Raw genomic sequence first — 22,614 nt, 5'->3', positions numbered from 1 at the left:
TGCAAAAGATACACTTAGCAAACAGACAAGAAACTAATAGTGAAAAGAAGTTTCCCCTTCCACACTTCTTTTCTTACTGTCCCATTCTCATTTACAATCACTTTGAACAATTTATGCCACAAATTTTACATTGAGAAACACCCTAACTATGCCTTTCTTTTTGTATAAAAAATGCAACACGGTATAGGCAAAGTCCTAGAATTTATTTCTTTTGCTTAAAGATCGCACTTGAAGCTCTCTCTACATTATTTTCTGTATTCTGCCCACAGACTTAAAAACAAATTCCTGGAAATAACCACCACAGCCTCCAACTATTTTGTTCCATAGATGTAGCCATTTTGTATTTGATCGTGTTGATGGAAATTTGATGTTAGTAGACAGCATTGCAAATTACTATAAACCGTATATAGGTTTAAACAATTTAAAGGTATAGGACACATTCTACGAAGGTAAAGTCTTGGCCAAATGGTGCTCTTTAATTTAGTAGATAATGCCCAATAATTACTTTCTAGTATTTTAAATTACATATGAAAGGATGTTTCTCCATATCTATCACTTCTCATTGTATTTCCAATTTTTTTCCTTTTATTTTATTTTACAATACCATTCAGTTCTACATTTTAAACAAGCTAATCTGATCATTGTAGACTCAAGCCTGAGGTCAACAGCTACTCAAAATGTTATGTAGGAAAAGAAGTTCAAGGATGAGATTTGTAAAGCATCAAACATTGAAGCAATATTTCCAGGTAAGAGATTTTGTTTAAAAGGAGGAGGGAGGGAGGGAGGGAGGGAGGGAGGGAGGGAAGTAGAAATGAAGGAAGAAAGAAAAGAAAAGAAAGGAAAGAAAAGGAAAAGAAAAGAAAAGAAGAGAAGAGAAAAGAAAAAGACCTCATATGTTCCCTGGAATAAAAAATGTGCTTGAATGTTGAAAGTTATTCAAACAGCCAGCTGGCTTTACAGGTCAGCATTTAAAAGCCTTGACAAACAGTACCAGAGTTCTGACCGTAAACTCCTTGAGCTCTTAGTACCAGAGAGCATGAACCTAACATTCTGTCCCTGGATGCCCTTTATTGGTCACAGAGTCCATCATTAATGCATACTGCGGCAGGACACATAGCATAGAGCAGCTAACAGATTTTGGGAGAGTTCATCAGAGTGAGCAAGCCACTGTGTCTGGGCAGATCATTCCTTTGAGTATGTCAAGATCCAGTCCTTTCTGGGCCACTTCCAAAATCCCAACAGCAGGAAGCCTGTGTTTGCCACTGTTCCAGGTAACCATCAATACTTCTGGGAGCTTTCTGGGGTTCTCTACAGGCTTGATTTGCTGCGGGTTTGTCCTTTGTGTAACTCCGGCACATAAAAGATGTTCCCTTCCAGGTGTTGCTAGCATCTTGTGCGTTGTGTTATTTATTGCTCCAAGACTGAAAAACAAAACATTCAAGACCTTAGACTCATTTCTTTGTTATTTAGCTGCAATGCTGTGGAACTAAGTGATGCAATATATCCTTTACTTTACTTTGTTATGCTTTGGGATGTTTTTAAACTCAGCAGTGCTGTTGACACAGAGATGCTATGGCTATATTAATTTAGAAAAATATTTATCCATTTCTTCAACTCACCGGACTCTTGACAGTTTTTCAGTTCCAACTTCTTTAGAAAGAAGCATTTTAGGGTTTATGTGGTCACTCTGTGCCTGTATCTCTTTCTAACCAATAATGGCATTCTTGTGTCTCTGTTACTTGAATGTAATGCATCTGAAAGATTTAGGTCTACAGCGTATTAATCCCTCCTTTCACTATTTCATAACAACTTGGGAGACCAGCAGCTAATACATTGGCAGTTCAGTAGTAATAATGAGATATCATGCACTCCAGTAGGAGTACAGCAGAATGAGAAGACTAGGAGGTGACTGGAAAGGAAAATGCTGGCTTAATCTGTTTTATCTGCTAAGTGAGATTCCAAATGGTTGCATCTACTCATAAACCAAGTTTCTTTATAGACAGAATTTGAATGTTCATTTTCCTCTCGGTTAGTATGCAAATCTCTTTGCAGCATTCCAGCAGAAGAGAATGCAACTCATTTTCTGTGCTTATAAATTGTTCATTATCATGCTCTCTGATGGTCAATCCATTGCTCCATCTGGCATAAATACTAGGTGCTGAAAAAGGCACATTTGGGATCAAGGGGGAAACACAGACCCCATGCAAAAATCCAAAGACTATCACTTGAAATTTTGTAATATCTTACTTGTACTTGTATTTATATATGGTAGTCTGGAAAAGTAAAGGCTTCACCTGACCTCACCCACCCTCAAGGCTACGTGCGAGTAATGTTTGAAAAGTCTTCTCATTGTACAAAGGAATCTTAATTCATAGAGTTATGAATTAACACAGTCTCCAGAAAGAAACATCTCTTTTCTTGTGATTGTTGGTGTGAAATGTTGTAGCCTCCTCTAAGGTTCAACACTGAGAACTAAGATAATTTTGTTAGAATGCTTAGGGTTTGGGCCCCTCAAAGGTTATTTCTTTTTTCCTCTTTGATAAGGAGAAAATTTTATTTTATGAGTTTTTCCCAAACAGAAATATCATGTGACCGTAAATTAACCTCAGTGGTAAAGTCACCCCTTTTTTACATATGTTTAACTTCTGTTGATGCCAGCATGGTTGACTTCCCTTTCCCATGACTGGGAAAGTTTTTCCTTTGCATGAAAATAGTACTCAAATCATGACTCTCCTCCCTCTCACTAAAATATGAAAACAAAGAAATTCAAGGGTGTCCATGACTCTCTAGATCAAGCAAAATCTACAGAGAAAACAAAATACTGTTTTGATCCATCTCTTGGGATATGCAGAGGAATTTTAGTGGATCTCCTGCTCTTGCTGAGCTTAAGAATCTACCCAGAGAATTTTTTTCCCAATTAAACCTCTGTGTACCAACAATAAACTATGCTGCAGAGCTTTTAATTAAAAAAAAAAAGATGTAAAATCACACTGTCTCCAGGCACTGCTTTCATTAAAGGATTAGACCGATAAAATGTTTGGATTTTATTGTTCTAAATATGTGTTTCAGCTGGTGCTCTCAGATCTATCGTGTGAAGAAAATGAAATGTAAGTAAATAACAAGATATTTCATGTTTTTATTTAGCATTTGAAAACTACAAAGAATCAAACTCATTTGAAAAGCCCAAAGGTAAAAAAATATCATGATTTCTAAAAAAAAAAGGAAATGCTATTGCCATTATGATCACTTTGCTGAATAATAAAAATAATAGAGCTATCTGCAGGTGTGTAGGCTCTTGAGTTCTCCTACTATGAGGTTATGAGGTTGTTAGGCCACAGAAGAATTGTGATGTCCTCTTCCCTTGCCCCCACACTCATAAGTATGGCAATTTCAAGGAATGGTTTCAAAACAGTTCCTTTTCAAATACAACCAATGAACTCAGATCTTAGCCTGTGTTACGTGTGCATTTCAAAGGGCATCAGATGCAAATTATGTGAATAATTGATTCATCTCCTTACTTTTGGAGACTTAATGGTTCTCAGAATTCTGTTCAGGAGATGAGGAGGTGCCATTAATAATGCTGATGATGATGAATGGGAGCTGTAATGCAGTGTGGCTGAGTGCAAGTGTCAAAAAAGCACTTCTGCCAAGTGCTGTGTTCTGGGTGCAGCACTCTGCCAGCCAGCTGTTTTCAATTATCATGGCCTCATCCTCTCAAAGCCCTGTCTGTGGGCACTGCCTCTAAAGAAAGAGACGGGGCCGAGAGGGAGTTGTCCTTAGCCCTGGAATCATTCACTGTTTCAGATCACCTTGTCAACAGTGTGTGTGTGTGTGTGTGTGTGTGTGTGTGTGTGTGTGTGTGTGTGTGTGTGTCCGTCCCTTCTATTGCTGTTTCTTTACATTAATTTTTGGACCTACTATTATGCTCTGTCTTCTGCTGCTTGTGACTGAGCAGTTTTTTTCGTAGTGTTTGCTTGACTCTGAAGTTCAAGGCTGCCCACATCTTGCCTCCTTAATTTTCTGCCTTTGACCCAGAATAATAGACTCCTATGATTGGGAAGAGCCTTAAATGTTGACTCTACTAGCCAGTCAATACGACAAGGAGGGATGATACTGGGAAGCCTATAAGCTGCATCACTGCTTCTGGGGTTACTGCTTTCCCTTTATATAGAATAAACTGTGAAGAGGGGGATAATCAAGTCCACAGCACAGTTTTAAATGATGCTTAAATATAAACTTTCTTTAGTAAGCCATTTTACATCTCAGCATCTGTTATATTTACCCTCATTTATTTTCTGTTGAGTAAAAATCAGAAACTGCCTCAGTTAACATTCAAAATAGCAGGAAAGAAAGGTAGAAAAGACAAGGAAGTGGCTGGTATTCCAGGGGAATAGTATAAAAGAAGTCAATCTATTGACGATGGACAAAGTCCTTTGTGCAAAATGCCTTGCACAAAGCAGTGTTAGTTGGATGAGTCTAAAAAAAAAAAGACATACTACTGTAGGAGAGAGCAAAAGTTCCATATCTAAACAAGATTTTCTTTTTCCGAAGGACTTTTAATTTAGGCTCATTTCTATGATCTGAGACAATTATTTTAAAAATACAGTACTTGGCTAAAAGATTAGCATCATCCAATAGCAGTTTTTGGGATAAAGAGTAATACAAATCCACTAGATTACAGGTAAAAAAGATCTATAGGTGTGGTTAACTCTTAACATCTTTTAGAAAGGAAAAACAAGAGAGAAAAAAGGCTGGCCCAAAGTTCACGTGCAAATCAACACTAAGAAGGAGATTTATGTTTGGATGGAACAAAAATAAGGAGGGACAGTGCTGGGGAAGGGGAGGCTTGCTCGGGTGGAGGCCCAGTTGAGAAGGAAGGTTCTGATTAGCTAGATATCATTTTTTTTTTACTGCCTCAACTTTTACACTCCAAGATTCTCCAAAACAGTTTACATGAATTATAAAATGATCAACTAATTAGTTCCACTTAAATTTGTTTTTAAATACTGGATATTTTTGTGATATGAATTACTCTTTTTTTTGTATTTGTAGCTGAAATTTTAGTGTAAATAATACATTGTTGTGCTTTGTATAAAATCTGAATACTATAATTGATTGTATGAAATGAAACATGAGGCAGACCCCTTTCACTTTAATTAGTTGTGCTTTTAATCCATTCCTCTCCCTGTAAATAACCAATTATGCTGTCAGAGAGTACATAGTGATTTACAAAATATGAATGTTTTATATATATACATATATAAAAAGTGACTTTATAAATTAATTACATGAATAGATTACCTAATGAGATGTCAGCAATTTGTTTGGTTCAGTGGGTTAAACATTTTGTTTAATAGTAGGAAAAGGTCAAGGTGTGATGGTGCATGCCTATAATCCCAGAACTCTGAGGGGAGGCTGAGGCATCTCAAGTCAGGGCTAGCTTAAACTACAAAATCAGTGCAAGAAAAGCCTGGGCTATGTGGTGAGACCCTGTCACAGAAAGTAAGGACATAACTAAATAAAGTAGGAAAACAAATAAAAGGCAGAACTTCTACCCAGAACGGAGAATTCAATGCCCCGTATTTTTACTGCAAAGACATATTCATATTCAACTTTTAATGCAATTTCTTACATACTTGGTGAAATACTTGAAGGATAAGCAATCCGTGCTTTTTGTGGAGATCATGCAGTTTACGGTCAAGTTTTAGATAATACAATTTCCCCCTTACCCACTTCCGAATTATTATAGTTGAATTGCACATTGACTCATGTTGAGAACTTAGTTTTCAAAAGAAAAAAAGTGAAATTGGTTGTTTCATTTATTCTAAGAGTACTATAAAGACATTGTTCCTCTTATTAGCAGAATTTTCTTTTGGCTTCTATACAAGGAGTAATTGTACAACTGACGAGCAACTCTTCACTTCATTCCTCTCCATATGACCTTCTTTCTCTCCTATTAACTGCGGGAAGCTTAGGCCAGAGTCAGAGATCAGCCCCACCTTGCTGTTTTATATGAGATTTTCTGCATTCAGTCAGCAAACTGATGTCACTCTTGGCCTATTTTCTTTTCAGATACTCTCCCTGAACTTGCCCCTCAATTCTTTCCCATCATTCCTTTAAAGCATTTTGGAACGAGCTTCTGGGTGTAAACTGCATATGGAAATATGAAGCCTGAGGTTCCCACTTGCAGTATCACAGGGTGCTAAAGGACAGGGCTCCATGGCCAGATCATTTCTACTCATGTTCTTGCATCTCCCCAAAAAGCTATGCCACACAAGTCATTTCACCTCAGACTGAGTCTCCTCAATTTTACAGGAGGAGCAGAGAAATGTGCTCCCTCCTTATGTCCCTGGGAGTTTGAAAGTAAAGAATTCCACAGGAAGCTATGCACCCATCCATCACAGCTTCTGCTGTAGGAAACTCTGGATGATATCAGCAGAGCAGCAGTGCATCAGCTCTCTGAGGTTCTCCAAGTTACCACATTAATGAATTTGCAGCTTCAGTCCATAGACTTACAGCACAAAGAACAGTAAGGACCAGTCTAGCCATCTGTGTAAGCAGGAACCATTCCACAACATCCAAATAAAGACAAGCCTACATGTTCTGGTTCATAGAGCAATTTCCTTTGACATCTACTTGAAGAGAATTATAATCACTGCAAATGTTTCCTTAAATCTGTTAGTAACTTATTTTTTGTTTGTTTGTTTGTTTGGTTGGTTGGTTGGTTGGTTTTTCAGGACAGGGTTTCTCTGTGTAGCTTTGTACCTTTTCTGGAACTCACTTTGGAGACCAGGCTGGCCTCGAACTCACAGAGATCCGCCTGCCTCTGCCTCCCGAGTGCTGGGATTAAAGGCCACCACCACCCGGCTATAACTCTTATTTTTCCACATATCTTTTCCTTTTTTCTTGAAAACTTTTAGTTAAAAGTCTTATTTAATATTCAGCTGGGTGGTGGTGGCACATGCCCTTAACCCTAGCACTTGGGAAGCAGAGGCAGGCCAATCTCTGTGAGTTCTAGGCCAGCCTGATCTACAGAGCAAGGTCTAGAAAAGACAGAAGTGTTACACAGAGAAAGCCTGTCTCCAAAAGACAACAACAAAATATTCATGCAATTTCATATAATGTGTTTGAATCCAATCTACACTTCCAATTCTTCTACCTTTCCCTTCCAAGTTTTTGTGCTTCCTTCTCCTTTCTCTCTCGTTCACTCTCTGGATTGTTCACATCCATTGAGTTCATTTAATGCTGCCTATATGTGCATGGGTGTGGGACTGGAATTCCTAGAGAGTGAGCAGTCTCTCAGGGCCTGCAGGCCTGAAGAGAAGTGACTCTCCTCCTTCAGTAGCTAACCACTGTCAATAACTCCTAACATAGGGGTGGGACTTCGTGAGCTCATTCCCTATTCATGCTGGGAATTTGTCTGGCTTAATATTTTGCATGTTTTGTTCATGCAGTCCCAACCACTGTGAGCTACTGTGTCTATCTGCCACATCCATCAAATACTATTTCACTGCAGACACACTCCCCCTGGCTCTTATACCCTTTCTGCCTGCCCCACTTCCATGATGAGCCCTGAGCCTTTGGGACACCAGTGTAATATGGCCGCCCTATTTCGATCTGTGCACTCCGTGGTCTCTTTCTTTGCAAATGGACTGGTGGTTGGTTTACAACTAATATCAGCCTCCTAGGCTGACTGTTCTTCAATGATAACTTTATTTTCAAGAATGCAAACTCTTCCTACTCTGAAAATATTACATTTAAAATCTGAGCAATTATAATATTGTTAGCATGCACTTAAGAGCTCAAAAGTTGCTTTTGATAAACACAGTTTGGAAAAGGACTGGAATCCAAGGAAGGATATCCTCACTGTCAGAAGCGCCATCTGCCAGCTAAGACTTCCTCCTGAATAACTCTGTAGGCTTCTTCCAGAATTCTCCAAGTTCAGGAACCGATGTCTGTCCTCACTCTGGATATCAGGTCTGCATGTGTGAAATGATCAGAATGAAATAAATGTTCCCTCAATGCTGGACATTGTGAAAATAAGCCATGACTTCATTTCCACAGTGAGGTTGCCTGACCTTTTGTTTATCAGAACCTCCACCAGGGGGTGCAGAGGGCTCAGAAGGAGAAAATGAAATGAGGTTGTGTGTGTTAACACTGAAATCCAGGTTAAATGGCTCAAAAGGTGCAATTGACAATTGAGATACTTGGTATTTATAATTGGCTTTAAGTTATGCGGACCATCTTAAATGGAAAAGAATAGAAATGGAGATTTTTATTTAAAGAAAGATGAAATGCTCCATATTCCTAGCTAGGAGCTCAGGTCAAGCGTCTAAAACAAGAGTTCCTGTTTTGTTTTGGGGTTAGGACAGCATAGCTTAAGTAGCATACTATGTTTTTAAGATTTTTTGCAATCAGTACTTTAGAATTTTATGACTACAAAAGATATATATATATATATATATATATATATATATATATATATATATATATAAATTGTAAAAATACCACACGACCTCAAAGGATATAATTTACATGTGATAATTTATGTCTCTATGAGACCAACTAGACTCCTTATGTGTGAACTGGCTCCTGCTTTACACGGGTGGTTTGATTCTTATTGTCATTTTTTGTGCTCAGCTGGTAACGTATTCACCACACAAGCACTTGCACCTGACCTCGGTCCACAGAACCAGTAATGAGAGATCATGTCCGCTTCTAAGATGTGCCTCCGATGATTTTCAAGATCATGTGCTTATACTCACTTTGCTCAGGATCCATTTGTTTGTTTGTCTGCCGTTTGGTTTTTCTAGCCCGGGTTTCTCTGTGTAGCTCCGACTGTTCTGGGACTCACTCTGTAGACCAGGCTGGCCTGGAACTCCCCCGATGGCTGGGACTAACGGTGGAGTGCCACCACGACTCGGCCTCTTGGGCACCTTTTTAATGTTACATTTGAGTCTTCGTTTTTTCTCTTAGCCACTTGTGTTTATGAACTGTTCTAGCAACTGCAGGTATCCAAAACTGAAAACCGAAAACGAATCTCAAATTCAAAGTTCAAAAAAATCAAAATTAAGTCAAATTCTGCCTCACTGAAATCTTTTTTGTCTTCTAAGTTGGGGAAAAAAAATCCATGGTGTTATGTCACACATGACTTCTGACTACCGTCATGGAACACCAGGTGCACCACCTCCTGGAGGCTGCTGGGAGCCATAGTTGATGAATGCTTTCAAGCTCAAAATGACTTTAATGTGGCCTGAAGATAACAAGACTAAAAACGGCTGCATCTCCGAAGCTGATCAGGCTCTGGGTTCCAGTCATTCATATGGCGCATGCTGAGGAAGCCATGACAACCTCTGTGTATTGAGGTCTTTAAAGAAGTCTCTTGGCATTCAATGTACCCTACTTCCCCGAATAGAGGGGAACTCTGAATTGAATAATATATGCATGGTCACACCCTAGAAGTTAATCCCAGAGATTATAAACCCTCCTCAGGGAATTTGAATTACAAAGGGCTCTACTCTGGGTATCTGAGAAAAGCAGAATGAGAATGGTAGGATGATTATCTGCCTAACACCTCTGGCATTTTGATCCTTAAAATCCTCCACACTAACTTCTCCATGCTTAAGACAAGACTGGGAGGAAGGAGGAACAGTGGGTGGTATGTAAAGTGGAAAAAAAAAACAAAACACTTTAAATAAACAAGTAGACCTTGGGGGGGGGGTGTCTATCTGCTTTTAGAATCGAAGCTATTGCAATGAAGCATTTTCTTTGCACGTCTGTCTAGTGGTTTCCAACTTCCCTGTCTTCTCAGGACCTTGAATGAAGTAGACATGGGGAAAATATTCGCTTAGTCTATTGGGGACAGATCTGTAGGGCCCTGAGCAGCCGAATATTATAGGAAAATAGATGTGTTGAGTATAAAGTTTAAAGCACCAAAGAATAGTCTTTAGCTGTGTAGAATTAGACACTTATGCTCTTTCTTTATTACTAGGTGTGTAAACTATGATAACCAACATCCTGATGGCTGGTATATCTGGTAAGGATTTCCTCAGATTGTTTTATAAAACGTTTGGTCTCCTAGATAATTTGAAACAGCAAGTGCAGTCAACAGCTGCAGGGAAATTTAGGGGAGTGTGAGTCAACAGCTGTAGAAATATCAATATCAGGACAGTATTTGGTAAACGCCTCCTGTGATAAAGAGTCTATTGTTTTCCAAGACTGAATTTATTCTATAACTCGAGTTTGTTAATGATAAAATAATTGTCCCCTCTTGAAATCTTGCTAAATTATTCTTCCACTTCTGGTGGTAAAACCCATTCAACATAGCCAAATGTGTCTTTAATGAGATACTCCTCCAGAAAATTTAAAACAGTTCTTCTAATTCCCTAAATCACAACTTTTGTACCTTCCAAACTTAACACTAAGCAATTCTGTTAATAAAATACTCAATTCCTCAAAGGCAGAGACACTGTCTTTTCTATCTTGAATCCTTAGCCCCAATATCTCAGATATTTACATTTGTTTAAATGCTAATTAAGTGGATAGAATGTTGAATAAAAAGAAAAAAAACGGAAAAAAGAAGGAAGCAGAGAAGACTTCACTTTTTAGATTAATCTTCTAGTTTTCAAGGAAGAAATGATTGTCACCAACTATCAGTACCAACCCTGCCTGAAGACCTCCAGTTGCACTGGCAGGGTAGGATGGTAGTGGATTGCCCCACGAACTCGGCATTTCGGTTTGCTTGCACTTAAGCTTAGCTGAGTCCTTGCATACTTCCCCGGCACCTCCAGAAACTCCAACTCCTACATGCTCCACCTCATTCTCCCCCATTACTTTTGCGGCCAGGTTCCTACTGCTGATTTTCTTGGCGGTTCTCCTCTGTGGAGTTGTGCTTCTCTGTCTCCAGTGCTGGCTGAAAAGGTGCCGAACTGACTCTCCCAGACGCACCGTGGCTGTTTTTGCTGTTGGAGACTTGGATCTCATTTATGGTGAGTTGTCTGCATACTTCTGGATTCCTCTATGAAACATTGAAAAACTATCATTGAAAGCACATTTATACACTTATAAAAAACGCATACCTATTTGGAGACTCGAAGACATGTATTAAAGAGAGACCATACAAGAAGAAAAGAGACAACAGAGAAGAAATATGCCTCACTGACTCACAGAGAATGGCAAAAGAGGCTAAGCAGTTTTTTCAATCAGCAAATGAAGAGTGTTATGCCCAGATCATGGCGACCCCAAAAGACCACCACAGAGACTGAATCTCGTATGTAAAATCAAAGAGCCTTTATTCAAGCCTGCTCGGTTTTGGACCCTCAGTGAGTCCGACTCAGGGGTAGGATTGGAGAGTTGGGGGCCAGGCAGGGAGGGGTTTTTAATCATAGCAGAGGTTGGGGGGTGAGGAAATTTCCAGGGTTCAGGGCCCTGAAAGGCTAGGGACATCTTGGTAAAAGGGAAATGGATGTGTGCCTGGGCTAAAGGACACTGGGTGATATCTTATAATGGTAGGAATGGAACGTTTGGAATGTCAGGTATTTCCTCTTAGATGCTGGCCCTCCCCGGGTGGGGTCAGTTTATGGCCTTTCCTGGGGACTGGGTGGTACCTGCCAGTAAGCTTGTCATGGCAGCTGTGTGATCAAGCTGTTTTGGGACCCCCACAAATAGAAATTTGAGGAAATGAACACTTCAAGTGAGTGGTAGGGCTTACAGTTCAGAAGAGCATCTCTTGGCTTTGATGTCCCTGGATCCTATGCCGTAGTTCGAATCTTAATCATTAAGCCTTTGCCAACTCATTTAACTCACCGGAAGTGACACTGAGCCATATTTTCTGAAGTATCAGTTGCCAGTGCAGAGTCTGAAACCATCAGCATCGGGCAGACGAAAGTCAATAGTGGTGTACTTTCTCTGCAGAAACACCAAGGAATCCCGAATCCGCTGGCACTCATCTTGTCTATCCCAAATCATGCCCTGCCCATCATCTTCCAGTTTTCATTTAGGGTTAAAAAAAGGAAAAAGAATTATTTGTATCAGTCAGTAAGCCGAGTGGAAACCACTTATCTCTTGATTGTTTCCAAGTGGCTACAATTGATAATCCTTTCTTAACCCTTAAGCACAGTCCTTTCACCCAGAGATGGTGAGATTTTTTCCCTCCTAGATTTTACTTTACCACACAGTTACCCAAAGAGTTCTTGATAAAAACTAACTTAACTACCTTTCAGAAACTTGGGCCAATGTGGAATTTTCGATATATAAAATAGAAAAGCAAACAACTATGTTGAAGGAGTAAAAAATAAGCTAAGAGGATTTAACTTGAACATGTAGTGCTCTTGAGATTTAGTGATTCTTAAGCATCTTTGGAGTGTTCAGACACAAAGGGGGACATCGACATCACCCCCTCCCAATGTTCAGGGATCACTGCAGAAGAGAGAGCCAAAAGATCACCAGCCAGAGGCCAGGAAGGACCAGAACCAAACAGTGTCTTCTGGGCACAACAGGACCACCGCACTCATCAACTCACAAGCGCTGTGGTTGCCTGCACAGGACCCTGCTCCTAGATGGGGAGCTGTTGACAGTTAACAGTTTCAAAGGGTGTGGTCCCTGGTAGGCCAGTCATGCTCCAGGGCATGGTCTCCTCCCACAGGCAGCACAAAAGAGACTCACTCGGTGGGTTAGTAAAAAAAATAAATAAATAAATAAATTTTTTTAAAAAGGATAAAAAGTTGAAAGTACGTAGTGAGGGAGATGTGGATCTGCAAGTGGGTGGGGAGGTGGGGGTGGACTTGGGAGCGGTTTCCACAAGGAGTTAGAGTAATTATTATCATGTACAGATGAATGCAATTATCAAAGAATTAACAAAAACATATTAAAAAGAAAAATATTTAGTGATTCTTTTTGTTTATATGCTTCTCAGCATGAAGTCATTACTTAACAAGGAAAAGACACTATCAACCTGAGAAATTGTTGTTTGGGGAAGGATAATTAAATTCTACAATAAAAAAAAATAGATTTTTCTCCTAAAATAAAAATTACTTTTCATGTGGCATCAAGGGAATTAGGGTCACTAACCTAACAAAATGTTTGTCAAAGGGATATGCATGGAAGTATTGATCTCCTTTTCTTTATTTAAATAGAGTTAGTTAATAAATGTAATGTTCTTTCTTCCGAGTAAGCTTTTATTCCTAAAGAAGAGCACACAGCCTTATTGTCTCGACTCTTCCCTCCCTCGGAGGAGAACACTTCCATTAGGCTACCTTCAACCTTATGAAAAGTCTCCTGTATATTCAACATCATACTGCCTGATGATTCTGTTACAATTCTGTTACAAGACTGCTGCTCTAGCCATCCTTGTGTGGTGTTCTTGGCGGCTCACATATCTGCTATTGAATTTTCTTGTACAGCCTCAGAGTTGGGGAAGAAAAACATTAAATCTAACACATAACAATAATATGCATAGATGTCTCGAAGACCTGAGCCTTAGAATTACAAGCTCTGTATTAGGCTGAAGTCATTATAAACATAAATAAACAAATACCAGAAAGAAACTGTCTTCTAAAAAAGCTAATATTTATTTCGGTTCTACCAAGTCCTGAGCGATAGTTTGAGACTTTTCCAACCTTATCTCTATTTCATAAATGTCATCTCCAGAGAGTGCTCATCAGTTCTCTTAGAGAAGATCTGTCTGCCCCCCCACCCCCTAGTTAATATATTAGTAGAGCTTTGCTATGAAATGGGGATAGTTAGCTATACAAATTAGGTGTGAGTGCTCATATCCTAGCCAACTCATCCCATGATACATCTCAGCATTCAGATATTTAAAGACCTATCCCGGATGGTAGGGATTATATTATAGAATCTTAATTCTTGCCATTTTCCAGCCTTTCTTCCCAAGCCGGCTAGTAAAGCTTCTGGTTCTTACTTTTAAAGAAACACTTAAACCCTCTTGCGATGTCTCTTCTGCTGCTGTGTATTGTGGAAGACACTGGGCTCGGCTGCTTCTTCTCAAGGATATTTCTCTAGCCAGCTCAGAGCGGGCAGAAAGCAGCCCTACCTTCTTCTGCCCCTCCCCCAGCCTGTCCGAGTTGCTCACCTTCCTGAGAAGGCCGTCTTTGATGCAAATGTTGACCTAGAGCTGTGCCTTTGGGCCTTCTTATTTCTGTTTTCAGGAACAAAATACAGGAAAGTAATTTAGACAGTGCATTCTCTGTCATTCTAGGGAGTGCCAACTAGCAATTTCAGGAAGTAAATTCCAGAGAATTGATATTTTGGGACAATTTGCTGCCTGGACCCACACTGTATTTACATAGTAGATAAAACTGTAATTGTATTTTCACACTCTGAACACGTCTGTTATGTTTCTTCGTATTTACTCTCCCAGGAAATAAAAACCCTTCTTGATCCTGAGGTTCCTGCAAGATCCAGGAAGGATCAAAACAACCATACCTATCTCTACAACTCCTACAAATCATGTGCTCACAGCCGTAGCCCGAGCCTTAGCCTGAGCCCTAGCCGGAGCCCTAGCCCGGGTCCACACTGAGTGATTCATGGGCCTACTCCGAGGTTATGGGAGTGCATTTTTCAGTTTTCCTGACATCCACTATTAAGAAGAGGGAATAAATAAATAGAAATCACATAAACGACACTGATGAGCAACTAGAATACAGAACAGGGCTCCTGACTCTCTGCCATCTCTGACACACAGAGGATGTTCCCCGTGGACACAGGATGTGGGAAGTAAGCCACTGGAAACATCTTAATGGCCACAGTACAACTGCTGTATTAACCTCCATTTCCTCCTGGACCTTTATTTTATCTTTTTAGAAGTTATTTCACTTTAATATCACTACTTATTGCATATATTAATTGAAATTGCTCTGTCATTCTGACATAAGGGGCAGAGGTTTCACTCTCAGGATCTCACAAACATTGCCCTCAAGAACGAAAAGCCAAGAAGAAAATTTTTTATGATTATTAAAGGCTGGAATTGATTGAACTTTACTACTACAAAAATGTATAAAATAGGCAATTTTATACACATGCATTTCCTGCCAATGTTATATCGCTCAGGTTGCCAATTTGTTTGATTAGAAATACTAAAGAGAAGGAGAGTAGGCACAGGGCTCTGTGTCCATATATATACACAGTGTACTTAAGGAGGGTGTTGTCAGCACAGTCCATAGCGACGTCTGATGAGATGCCAACTCTGAGAAATGTCCCTGGGACCCTGGTGAAACACTGCAGACCCCGGGAGCATCTCGTGGCTCAGTGATGGCATCTTTTCACAGCACTCTGTTGACTCAGTGCTCAGATAAACAAATACTACCTACTTCCCCCCAACACCTATGCCCTTGAATGAAGTCGTCTAGAGTCACAAGCCCCCTATGTAGCCACTAGGTCCAACAGAAGAGACCTTGACATTTATTGCACTCGATCTTCCCTTTTGTGTCCATGCTTGCTATATATGTTCATTATTCACGGGAGAGGAAGAAATAATCCCTCTGTTATAGCTTGCTGTGAGCCTCTTTGTGTACCCATTAAATTCATCTTATCAGGTCCTATTGTGTAGCAGTAACGCCCGCGTTACCAATACCCGTTCACCATGTCTGAGCGAAGGGCTGCGGATTAAAGAATAGAGACAAAAGACAGCGAGTCATTCGTACGATTGGATGTCGAATGCCGTTTATTGAAAGAGGGAAGAAACCTTAAATACGCACAGGCTTACAGCACAAATGGAGGAACCCCCGGAGGGCAGAAGTTCGCTGTCAATGGTCTACATTCCAGACTCAATGTTCTACAATCTAGCATCTAAGTAGTTAACGCCCCAAATGCAGGATACACAACAAGGAACTTCCCTCAAGCATTCAGAAGGGTGGATACCGGCAGGGAATCCGAATAGGGAGGACATCTGATCAAGGTCAAGCAAGCAAGGCCGCAGCCACTCCCAGTCGGGGGCCAGGGCCCATGGCGCCCACACTATTGGTTTGTTGTGTTTGGACTTTCTTTGGACCACCAGCTCCAAAATAAGGACTCAGAAACTTCTTATTAATTATGGAAGTTTGACCTTAGCTTAGGCTTGTTCCCAACTAGCTCTTAAAACTTAAATTACCCCTTTTATACTAATCTACATTCTGTCATGTAACTCATTACTTCTCTTTGGTACCGAGTGTCCCACTTGTTCTGTGTCCGGCTGGCAGATCCCACCTAATTTCTTCCCAAAGTTCCTATCTCTGCCCAGAAGTCCCACCTACTATCTCCTGCCAAGGTATTGGTCATTAAGCTCTTTATTATACAAATCACAAGGTGCCTAGACTGAGACACATCTTCACGGTATACAAAAAGATTATCCCACAACACTTAGTACCTCTGAGTATGAAACTATTTGGAGTTACAGCCTTGAGAAAGGCAGTTCAATTAAAATTGTATAACAAGTGTGGATCTTAATCCAGTCTGACTAGCATCCCTCTGAAGGGATGTTAATTAGTCCCCAGACAGGAACAGAGGGAGGATACTGTGAAGACACAAGGGGAAGATGACGTCATCTGCAAGTTGAGGAGGGAGACTTCCCAAGACAAGAGAGCTACGGACGCTTGTTCCTGAGTGTCTCCTTCAGGGTCATGAGGGAAAAAAAAAAAATTCTGCTGATAAAGGCACCCAGCTAGAGGTACTTGGCTGTGGCAGTACTCATACAGCATCTCAGCAGGAACAGGGGTTACCAGAGAATAGAAGGAATAAGAAGGGCAGCAGTTAAAGGAGTAGAGCAAGAATCTTCGTTGGATGTGTGAAAATCGCCTGGCATGGATTCATTTCATAGAGACTTCAAACCATCCCTTTCTGTTCTGCTATGGGCACACCTCCTCTTCCCGTCTCCAGCCACAGACTCAGCTAGGCAGTTTTCCTTCCTTCATTATCCTCATTCCGACCCTACACCATCTTCTGTGTCCAGTTCTGCATCAGCATCTCTGCCACAATATCCACTCAGCCCTGGGTCTTCCCAAGTGCCACCAGCTACCAGCTAGCTTCTCTCTTACTCCTTCCTGCTTCTCCCGGGCTTTAATCCTACAGTTATTTAGCTGTTTTTTTTTTTCCCTAATTCCTATGTAATTAGGCGTAAAATGATAACTTGTTTGAACTTTTTGTCAACTTCAGGTTATCTATGATTTTAATAATTATTCTAATGGATAATTGAACAGAAAGTACAGAAGGTTTGCAACCATAAGTTATTATTATATTCCATTATGTAAAGATAGTAAAACAGTGAAATAGACATTGCTGTGATTTCAAAATAAGTAAAATAAATAAATAAATAAATAAATAAATAAATAAATAAATAGGAACCTGGGGCTTATGCAGGGACATTTCGCTCAGCCTGGGAGGAGGGAACTGGACTGGACTGAATCTACCAGGTTGAGCTGAATCCCCCAGGGGAGTCTTTGCCCTGGAGGAGATAGGAATTAGGGGTGAGGTGGGGGGAAGGCAAAGGGGGGGCGGGAGGGGAGAGGACAGGGGAATCCATGGCTGATATGTAAAATTAAATTAAATTATAAAAAATAAGTAAGTAAAAGAATTTGAGTTTGTTAGATTGTGTTTTAGTTGGTGTTTGAAAAGTAATGTCAAGTGACTTTTACAATGTATTCACAACAGAAATAATGAATTCTCTAAAAATAAAGGTAAATATGTGATCTCATGGAAAGTAAGGTGATAAAGCTGAATAGGAGCCCATTTTAATAAGGAAGTAGGCATTTGATGATATGAAGGGAGATAAATTGGAGGTTTGGGAGGTGAGTGGAAGACAGTTAAGGTATGTAAGTGACCTAGCATTCATTAGAAGAGCGTATAAGAGACAACTTTGTCCACATTTAAACAAACAACAGCAGTTTACTATGATGTCTATGTAGCAGTCCACCTGTCCTCATTCCACCGGTCCCACTTGTCCCTGACCAGGACCTCTGACTTTCCTCCCTCCAGGAAGGCTCACTCTGCCCCAGCCTCTTAGGGCTGTTGACCTAGGTACGCTACCTTCCAGCTACGCAATCTCTCTAACCCTGACTTTTTCTGCAGTTTCACAGATGACTTTCTGTTTTTCATATTTCAGAAGAAAAAAAAAAGAGCTTCTGGTTTTTTCAGCCATGATTAAATGTGAATGCTCTCAGCTGGAAAGAGAAAGGAAGGCGGGAGGGATGTAGACAAGAAGCAAGCCTTTGCATATCCAAGTCTTTATTCCTGTAGGTGGCTCAGGATTGTTTTATCACAGGATCTGTTAGAGATTTTCTTCGTAGGGTTTATACTCCACATGTAAGTATCTTATGGCATATTTGGAAGGGAAGAGGGCGGGCTTCATTCCCACACTTGTGGGAAGACCTGCGAATGGCAGATGATTCCGTGTTTCCCACGTGTACATACCTCAACTTTCACTTCTTCTTCCCAATGGCACTCTGAAAACTTTGCTACCATTCCTAATAATCTGAAGACGAAGAGAGAAAGGCGTTCACAGGTGAAGCCACATGCTCAGTGTATGACAGAACGATGGCTCACATTCAGGCTTGTTAGCCATTCCTCTATGTGAGGAGGGAGAGCTGAAACGGGAGTACGGCCAAGCCTGGTGATTCATATCCGTAATCCCAGCACTCAGGAGACTTAAGCAGGAGGGCTGCAGGTTCCAGGGCAGCCTGAACTACATAGTAAGTTCAAAGCCTGGAGGAGGAAAGTGGTGAGACTTCCTCCTTCCCCACTTCCCAATGCTCCAATGAGGGGTAAGAAATGAGAGAGGTAGAAAAAGTATGTTAACGTACATCAGATCTGTTGGAATTACTATCAATGATGTATGAAATCTAGACTCTAATTATAGTAACTCAGTGATAAATGTGTGGATTTTATAAAATTGAAAAATAAATCAACCAACAGTTTTCTGACAAAGACATAGGGTTTTCTCAATACTGTTAAACTGAGTTAACTTGTTATAAGGTAAACATAAGACTAGCAAAATGTCTCCGTTGGGTAAAGGTGCTTGCTGCCAAGCCTGATGACATGAGTTCAATTCCTGAGAGCCACAGGGTGGGAGAGGAGAGCTGACTCCCACAAGTTGTCCTCTGGCCTCCATACATGCCCTCTAAATAAATAAGCAAACAAATAAATAAATCCCTTGCTCCACCCACTCCAAGACACATGAAATTGTATATTAACATACTCAAAAAAAGATGACAATTGGTAATATCTTCAGTTTCCAAGTTTTCGAAGATCATTGGTTTAATTAGTTTATCAATAAAACACCTATGGTTTTCATAACAACCGTAAGAGTAACAGGCAAATTTGTAGTCAAGAGATACTATTTCCCTACCACAGAGACCAATTGTCAGGATCATATCACTGGGATCACAATATTGATGTCAGCAGGAGAAATCAATTAAAACTAACATAAAAAATAAATGTGTCAAGCCACTAGCCAAACATTCCCAGGCAGCAGTCTAAGTGACTTCTGACTTTGTGCTGAGTACATTAGCAGCAGTCTACCAGGAGAACGGCTACCGTTCATAGCTTGAGTTCTGAATGGAGGTAATTACTGAGATAAGGGGACTGTAGAAAATCAGCTTTAACTCTATCTGATGGAGTCCCCCAGCTTAGCTGACCTCAAGTCCAAGATTATGCACTACATAAGGTTTTACCTTCTACACTTTTATTTAGTGATTTTTGTCATATCTAATAATGATAATGATGATTTAAATCACTAAATAACCATTAATATAGAATTGATAAGAAAATAATGTTACAGATTTAAATTGCTACACATTCCTAACATGGCACCATATCTGATGCTATGTAAGAGCAGTAACCCTTTACTATACGCCTGGCTCATTTTAAACATTGTTTCCTTGAGATTTCCTTCTTCAATGCTGGGGATTAAACTCAGGCCTTGCACATGCTAATCAAATGCCTCACCACATCTCCAGAGAGTTAATGTTGCTTTTACAGAGATAGATACCATCATTATCCTTTTGCTTAAGAAGAGAAAAGTGAGCTAAATAAATGTAATAGCATAGGGGTGGGTTATTCAGTTTAAAAAAAACAAAAGCATTCTAAGAAAAATCCTGGAGCAAGAAGTAAAATATATTCAATACATCTCTGTCTTTCTCATGTAATGCTAACAACCAAGGATCATCAAGATATGAAATAAAGCAAATGCACATGTGGAAAACATGATTCTATATTATCATAATTCATACAAAGTAATCATTTTGATAATGTGCATATAGATTCCTTTAGTGAGCTAATGTCTAGTACTCTGAATTCACTGGTAACTATGGTATATTCTTTGCAATATAGCATTCTTCCAGATGCTACCAAGTCTGAATCCTTTCAGGAAGGTTAGTGAACCTCTTCTGTTGGAGGACAGAGAGAAACAATTTTGACTTTGTGACCTATAGAGTTTCTAGAGGAACTAATGACCCAGTCATTATAATTTAAAAGCTGACATAATCAATATGTAAATATGTGAGAATGCTTGTGTTTCAGCTAAAGTTAATATGAAAATGTCAAAGTAATTCAGAGTTAGATAAATATCCAGGATAAAAATAATAAGTATGCAAAAAGGAGGGTTATAAAATATTACTATTGATTTTTCCAGTGACTCAAAATAATCCTTCAAGGCAATCCTGATTTCTGAAAGAGCCACTGGAAAAAATTCAAGGTCCCTCAAGGTTACCACTTTGTAAAAGGAAATGCTTGTTTAACAGCTGTATTGTACATGATTTAGATGTAAGGACATCAATTTGAAAATTTTTCTTTTATTTAGAATGTTTTGTGTTTATTATGTATGCATTTTAAGTGCAAGCTTGTCACCACTTATCTCAATATGCTTATTACCTATTACAAGGAAACACCGAACTATTTGTATTTGTTGTATTTTGAAAACCTAAATATGGCACAATGGAGTTTAGTAGTAGTCTAATGTTCCTAGTGAGACTTGGGTTTCCTATTAGTGAAACAGCATTAGCAAAAAACAGCATTAATGTTTAGAGGAATCATCTCCATGGTCCCCAACAGAATATTTCTTTCTGGTTTCAGTTGCTACATTGTAAAGTTTCCAGGTGGGTTAGTCAGTAATGGTGTAAGCAAATCATTCTGGGTATTTTCCCCTTGTAGTGACTCAGCTATCGGTGTGGCGAGAAAGGTGATTGTGAATGTTTTTCTCAAGGGCACAAATAAATTTCTGTTTCTCCAGTGATGCAAGAAAGGCCAGATTCATCTTCTCCGTGCATTGACTGAAAGGTGACTCACACCCCCTGCATTTTGTTCCAGGTACAGAAATGGCTGGAAGTCCAACGGCTGGAATCTGCCTTCCTACACCAAACACTGAACTGTGCCAGGCTCCATGTTTTGGTGCCTTAGGTCCTCCACCTCCATATGAAGAAGCTCCCAAAACAAGCTGATTGTAGCCAGGATCAACAGTGGAACACATTAGAAATATTTGTAAATAGAGACAACGAGTTTTAGGCAAATTCTATGGCTTAGTGGAAATTCATGGAGTCTCTTACAGAGTCTGAACATACTAGCAAACAAATGAGTGGATGGAAGGGGGGAAAATGGCCGTAGTGATGTTTTGACAGTGAATTCGTGGACTCTGTAACAATGCTTCCTTACACGTTTAGACTAGACAACAACCACATTTTCTTTGCTAAGAAGGCAGCAATAGGTGCTAGGAATCATGTACATTAATTAAGCTTCCCACTGCCTTCCACAGCATATCATTTGATGCTCCAACATCTCCATCTTCACCAAGCCTCTAATAGAGTCAGTGAAAATAAATAAATCCAGAAATAATTTGACAATGGCTCGAGCATAGATTCAGGTGTGACTAGAGGAAGAATATTGGGTTAAAGCCGAAATGAGAGAATGGGAAGAAAGCATTGCATTTGAAGTTGGCCGAGGAGAACAAATGGAAATTAAGAGGAAAGACTGCAAGACTCAACACAGGAAGTTCTGCTCCCCAGCTGGAGAACAGAGACCGTGTACCTAGAAGCAGAAGACTGCCTAAGACATAAGCTGTGGGTAATGGTGACATGGGGAGAGAAGGGGAAGGGTGTCATTGTCCTTGGGGAATGTGAACTCCAGAGCCCACTCTTTCCTGGGTCCCTTAGGATTTGCAGCAGAATAGAAAGAAACTTTGTTATAGATGCCTTTTGCTGCTTGAGGACTGACAGAAGAAGTAGCAACTTGAAATTTCTAAGCATCATTTGGCAGAGGCAGGGAAAAAAAAAAAAATCCATGCCAGATTCCACACTAGCTGAATACAGACAGTGAATTTGTTTCATAAAACAATTGACCTACCCACTTGATTGTCAATCTAACTTGACTAAACCTAACTCCAATCTTTTCTCAAAATTGCTTTGTGAGAGTGTTTCCAACCTTCCTATAGCTCAGCCAAGGACTTGTGTTACTTCATATAACTGTGTTGTCTGAAAGTCTTCTTGACCCTAGTTTTAGAATTTCCAGACTCTGAAGGTTTCCTACTTAGCACATCTCCGGTATGAACCACCTCTGTAGGTCCTTGCGGGAGTCCTACAATTGATCTAAACTGGTCCAGGAGCCCCACGTTTGTTCTCGGGTATCCTATTGACCACA

The 22,614-nt window shown here is 40.0% G+C and overlaps 1 protein-coding gene across 2 annotated transcripts; it reads left to right on the top strand.

Annotated features, from left to right (window-relative positions):
- The first annotated feature begins 611 nt into the window (after positions 1-611).
- Positions 612-22,350, top strand: Tmem207 (transmembrane protein 207). 2 transcript variants are annotated; one of them, XM_006985089.4, is made up of 6 exons: positions 612-746; positions 1,081-1,271; positions 3,070-3,107; positions 9,992-10,036; positions 10,846-10,988; positions 21,292-22,350. In XM_006985089.4, the coding sequence occupies exons 2-6, from the start codon at positions 1,197-1,199 to the stop codon at positions 21,420-21,422; spliced, it is 432 nt and encodes a 143-aa protein (XP_006985151.1). In that variant the 5' UTR covers positions 612-746; positions 1,081-1,196; the 3' UTR covers positions 21,423-22,350. The 2 variants fall into 2 exon arrangements, with proteins under 2 accessions (XP_006985151.1, XP_076404773.1); XM_076548658.1 differs by lacking the exon at positions 612-746 and having other exon boundaries at positions 1,010-1,271.
- The last annotated feature ends 264 nt before the right edge of the window (positions 22,351-22,614 follow it).

This window comes from Peromyscus maniculatus, chromosome 12, assembly GCF_049852395.1.
Source record: "Peromyscus maniculatus bairdii isolate BWxNUB_F1_BW_parent chromosome 12, HU_Pman_BW_mat_3.1, whole genome shotgun sequence".
Taxonomy (NCBI): domain Eukaryota; kingdom Metazoa; phylum Chordata; class Mammalia; order Rodentia; family Cricetidae; genus Peromyscus; species Peromyscus maniculatus.
The sequence above is the reverse complement of the archived record's forward strand: the minus strand, read 5'-3'. Positions and strand labels throughout refer to the sequence as shown.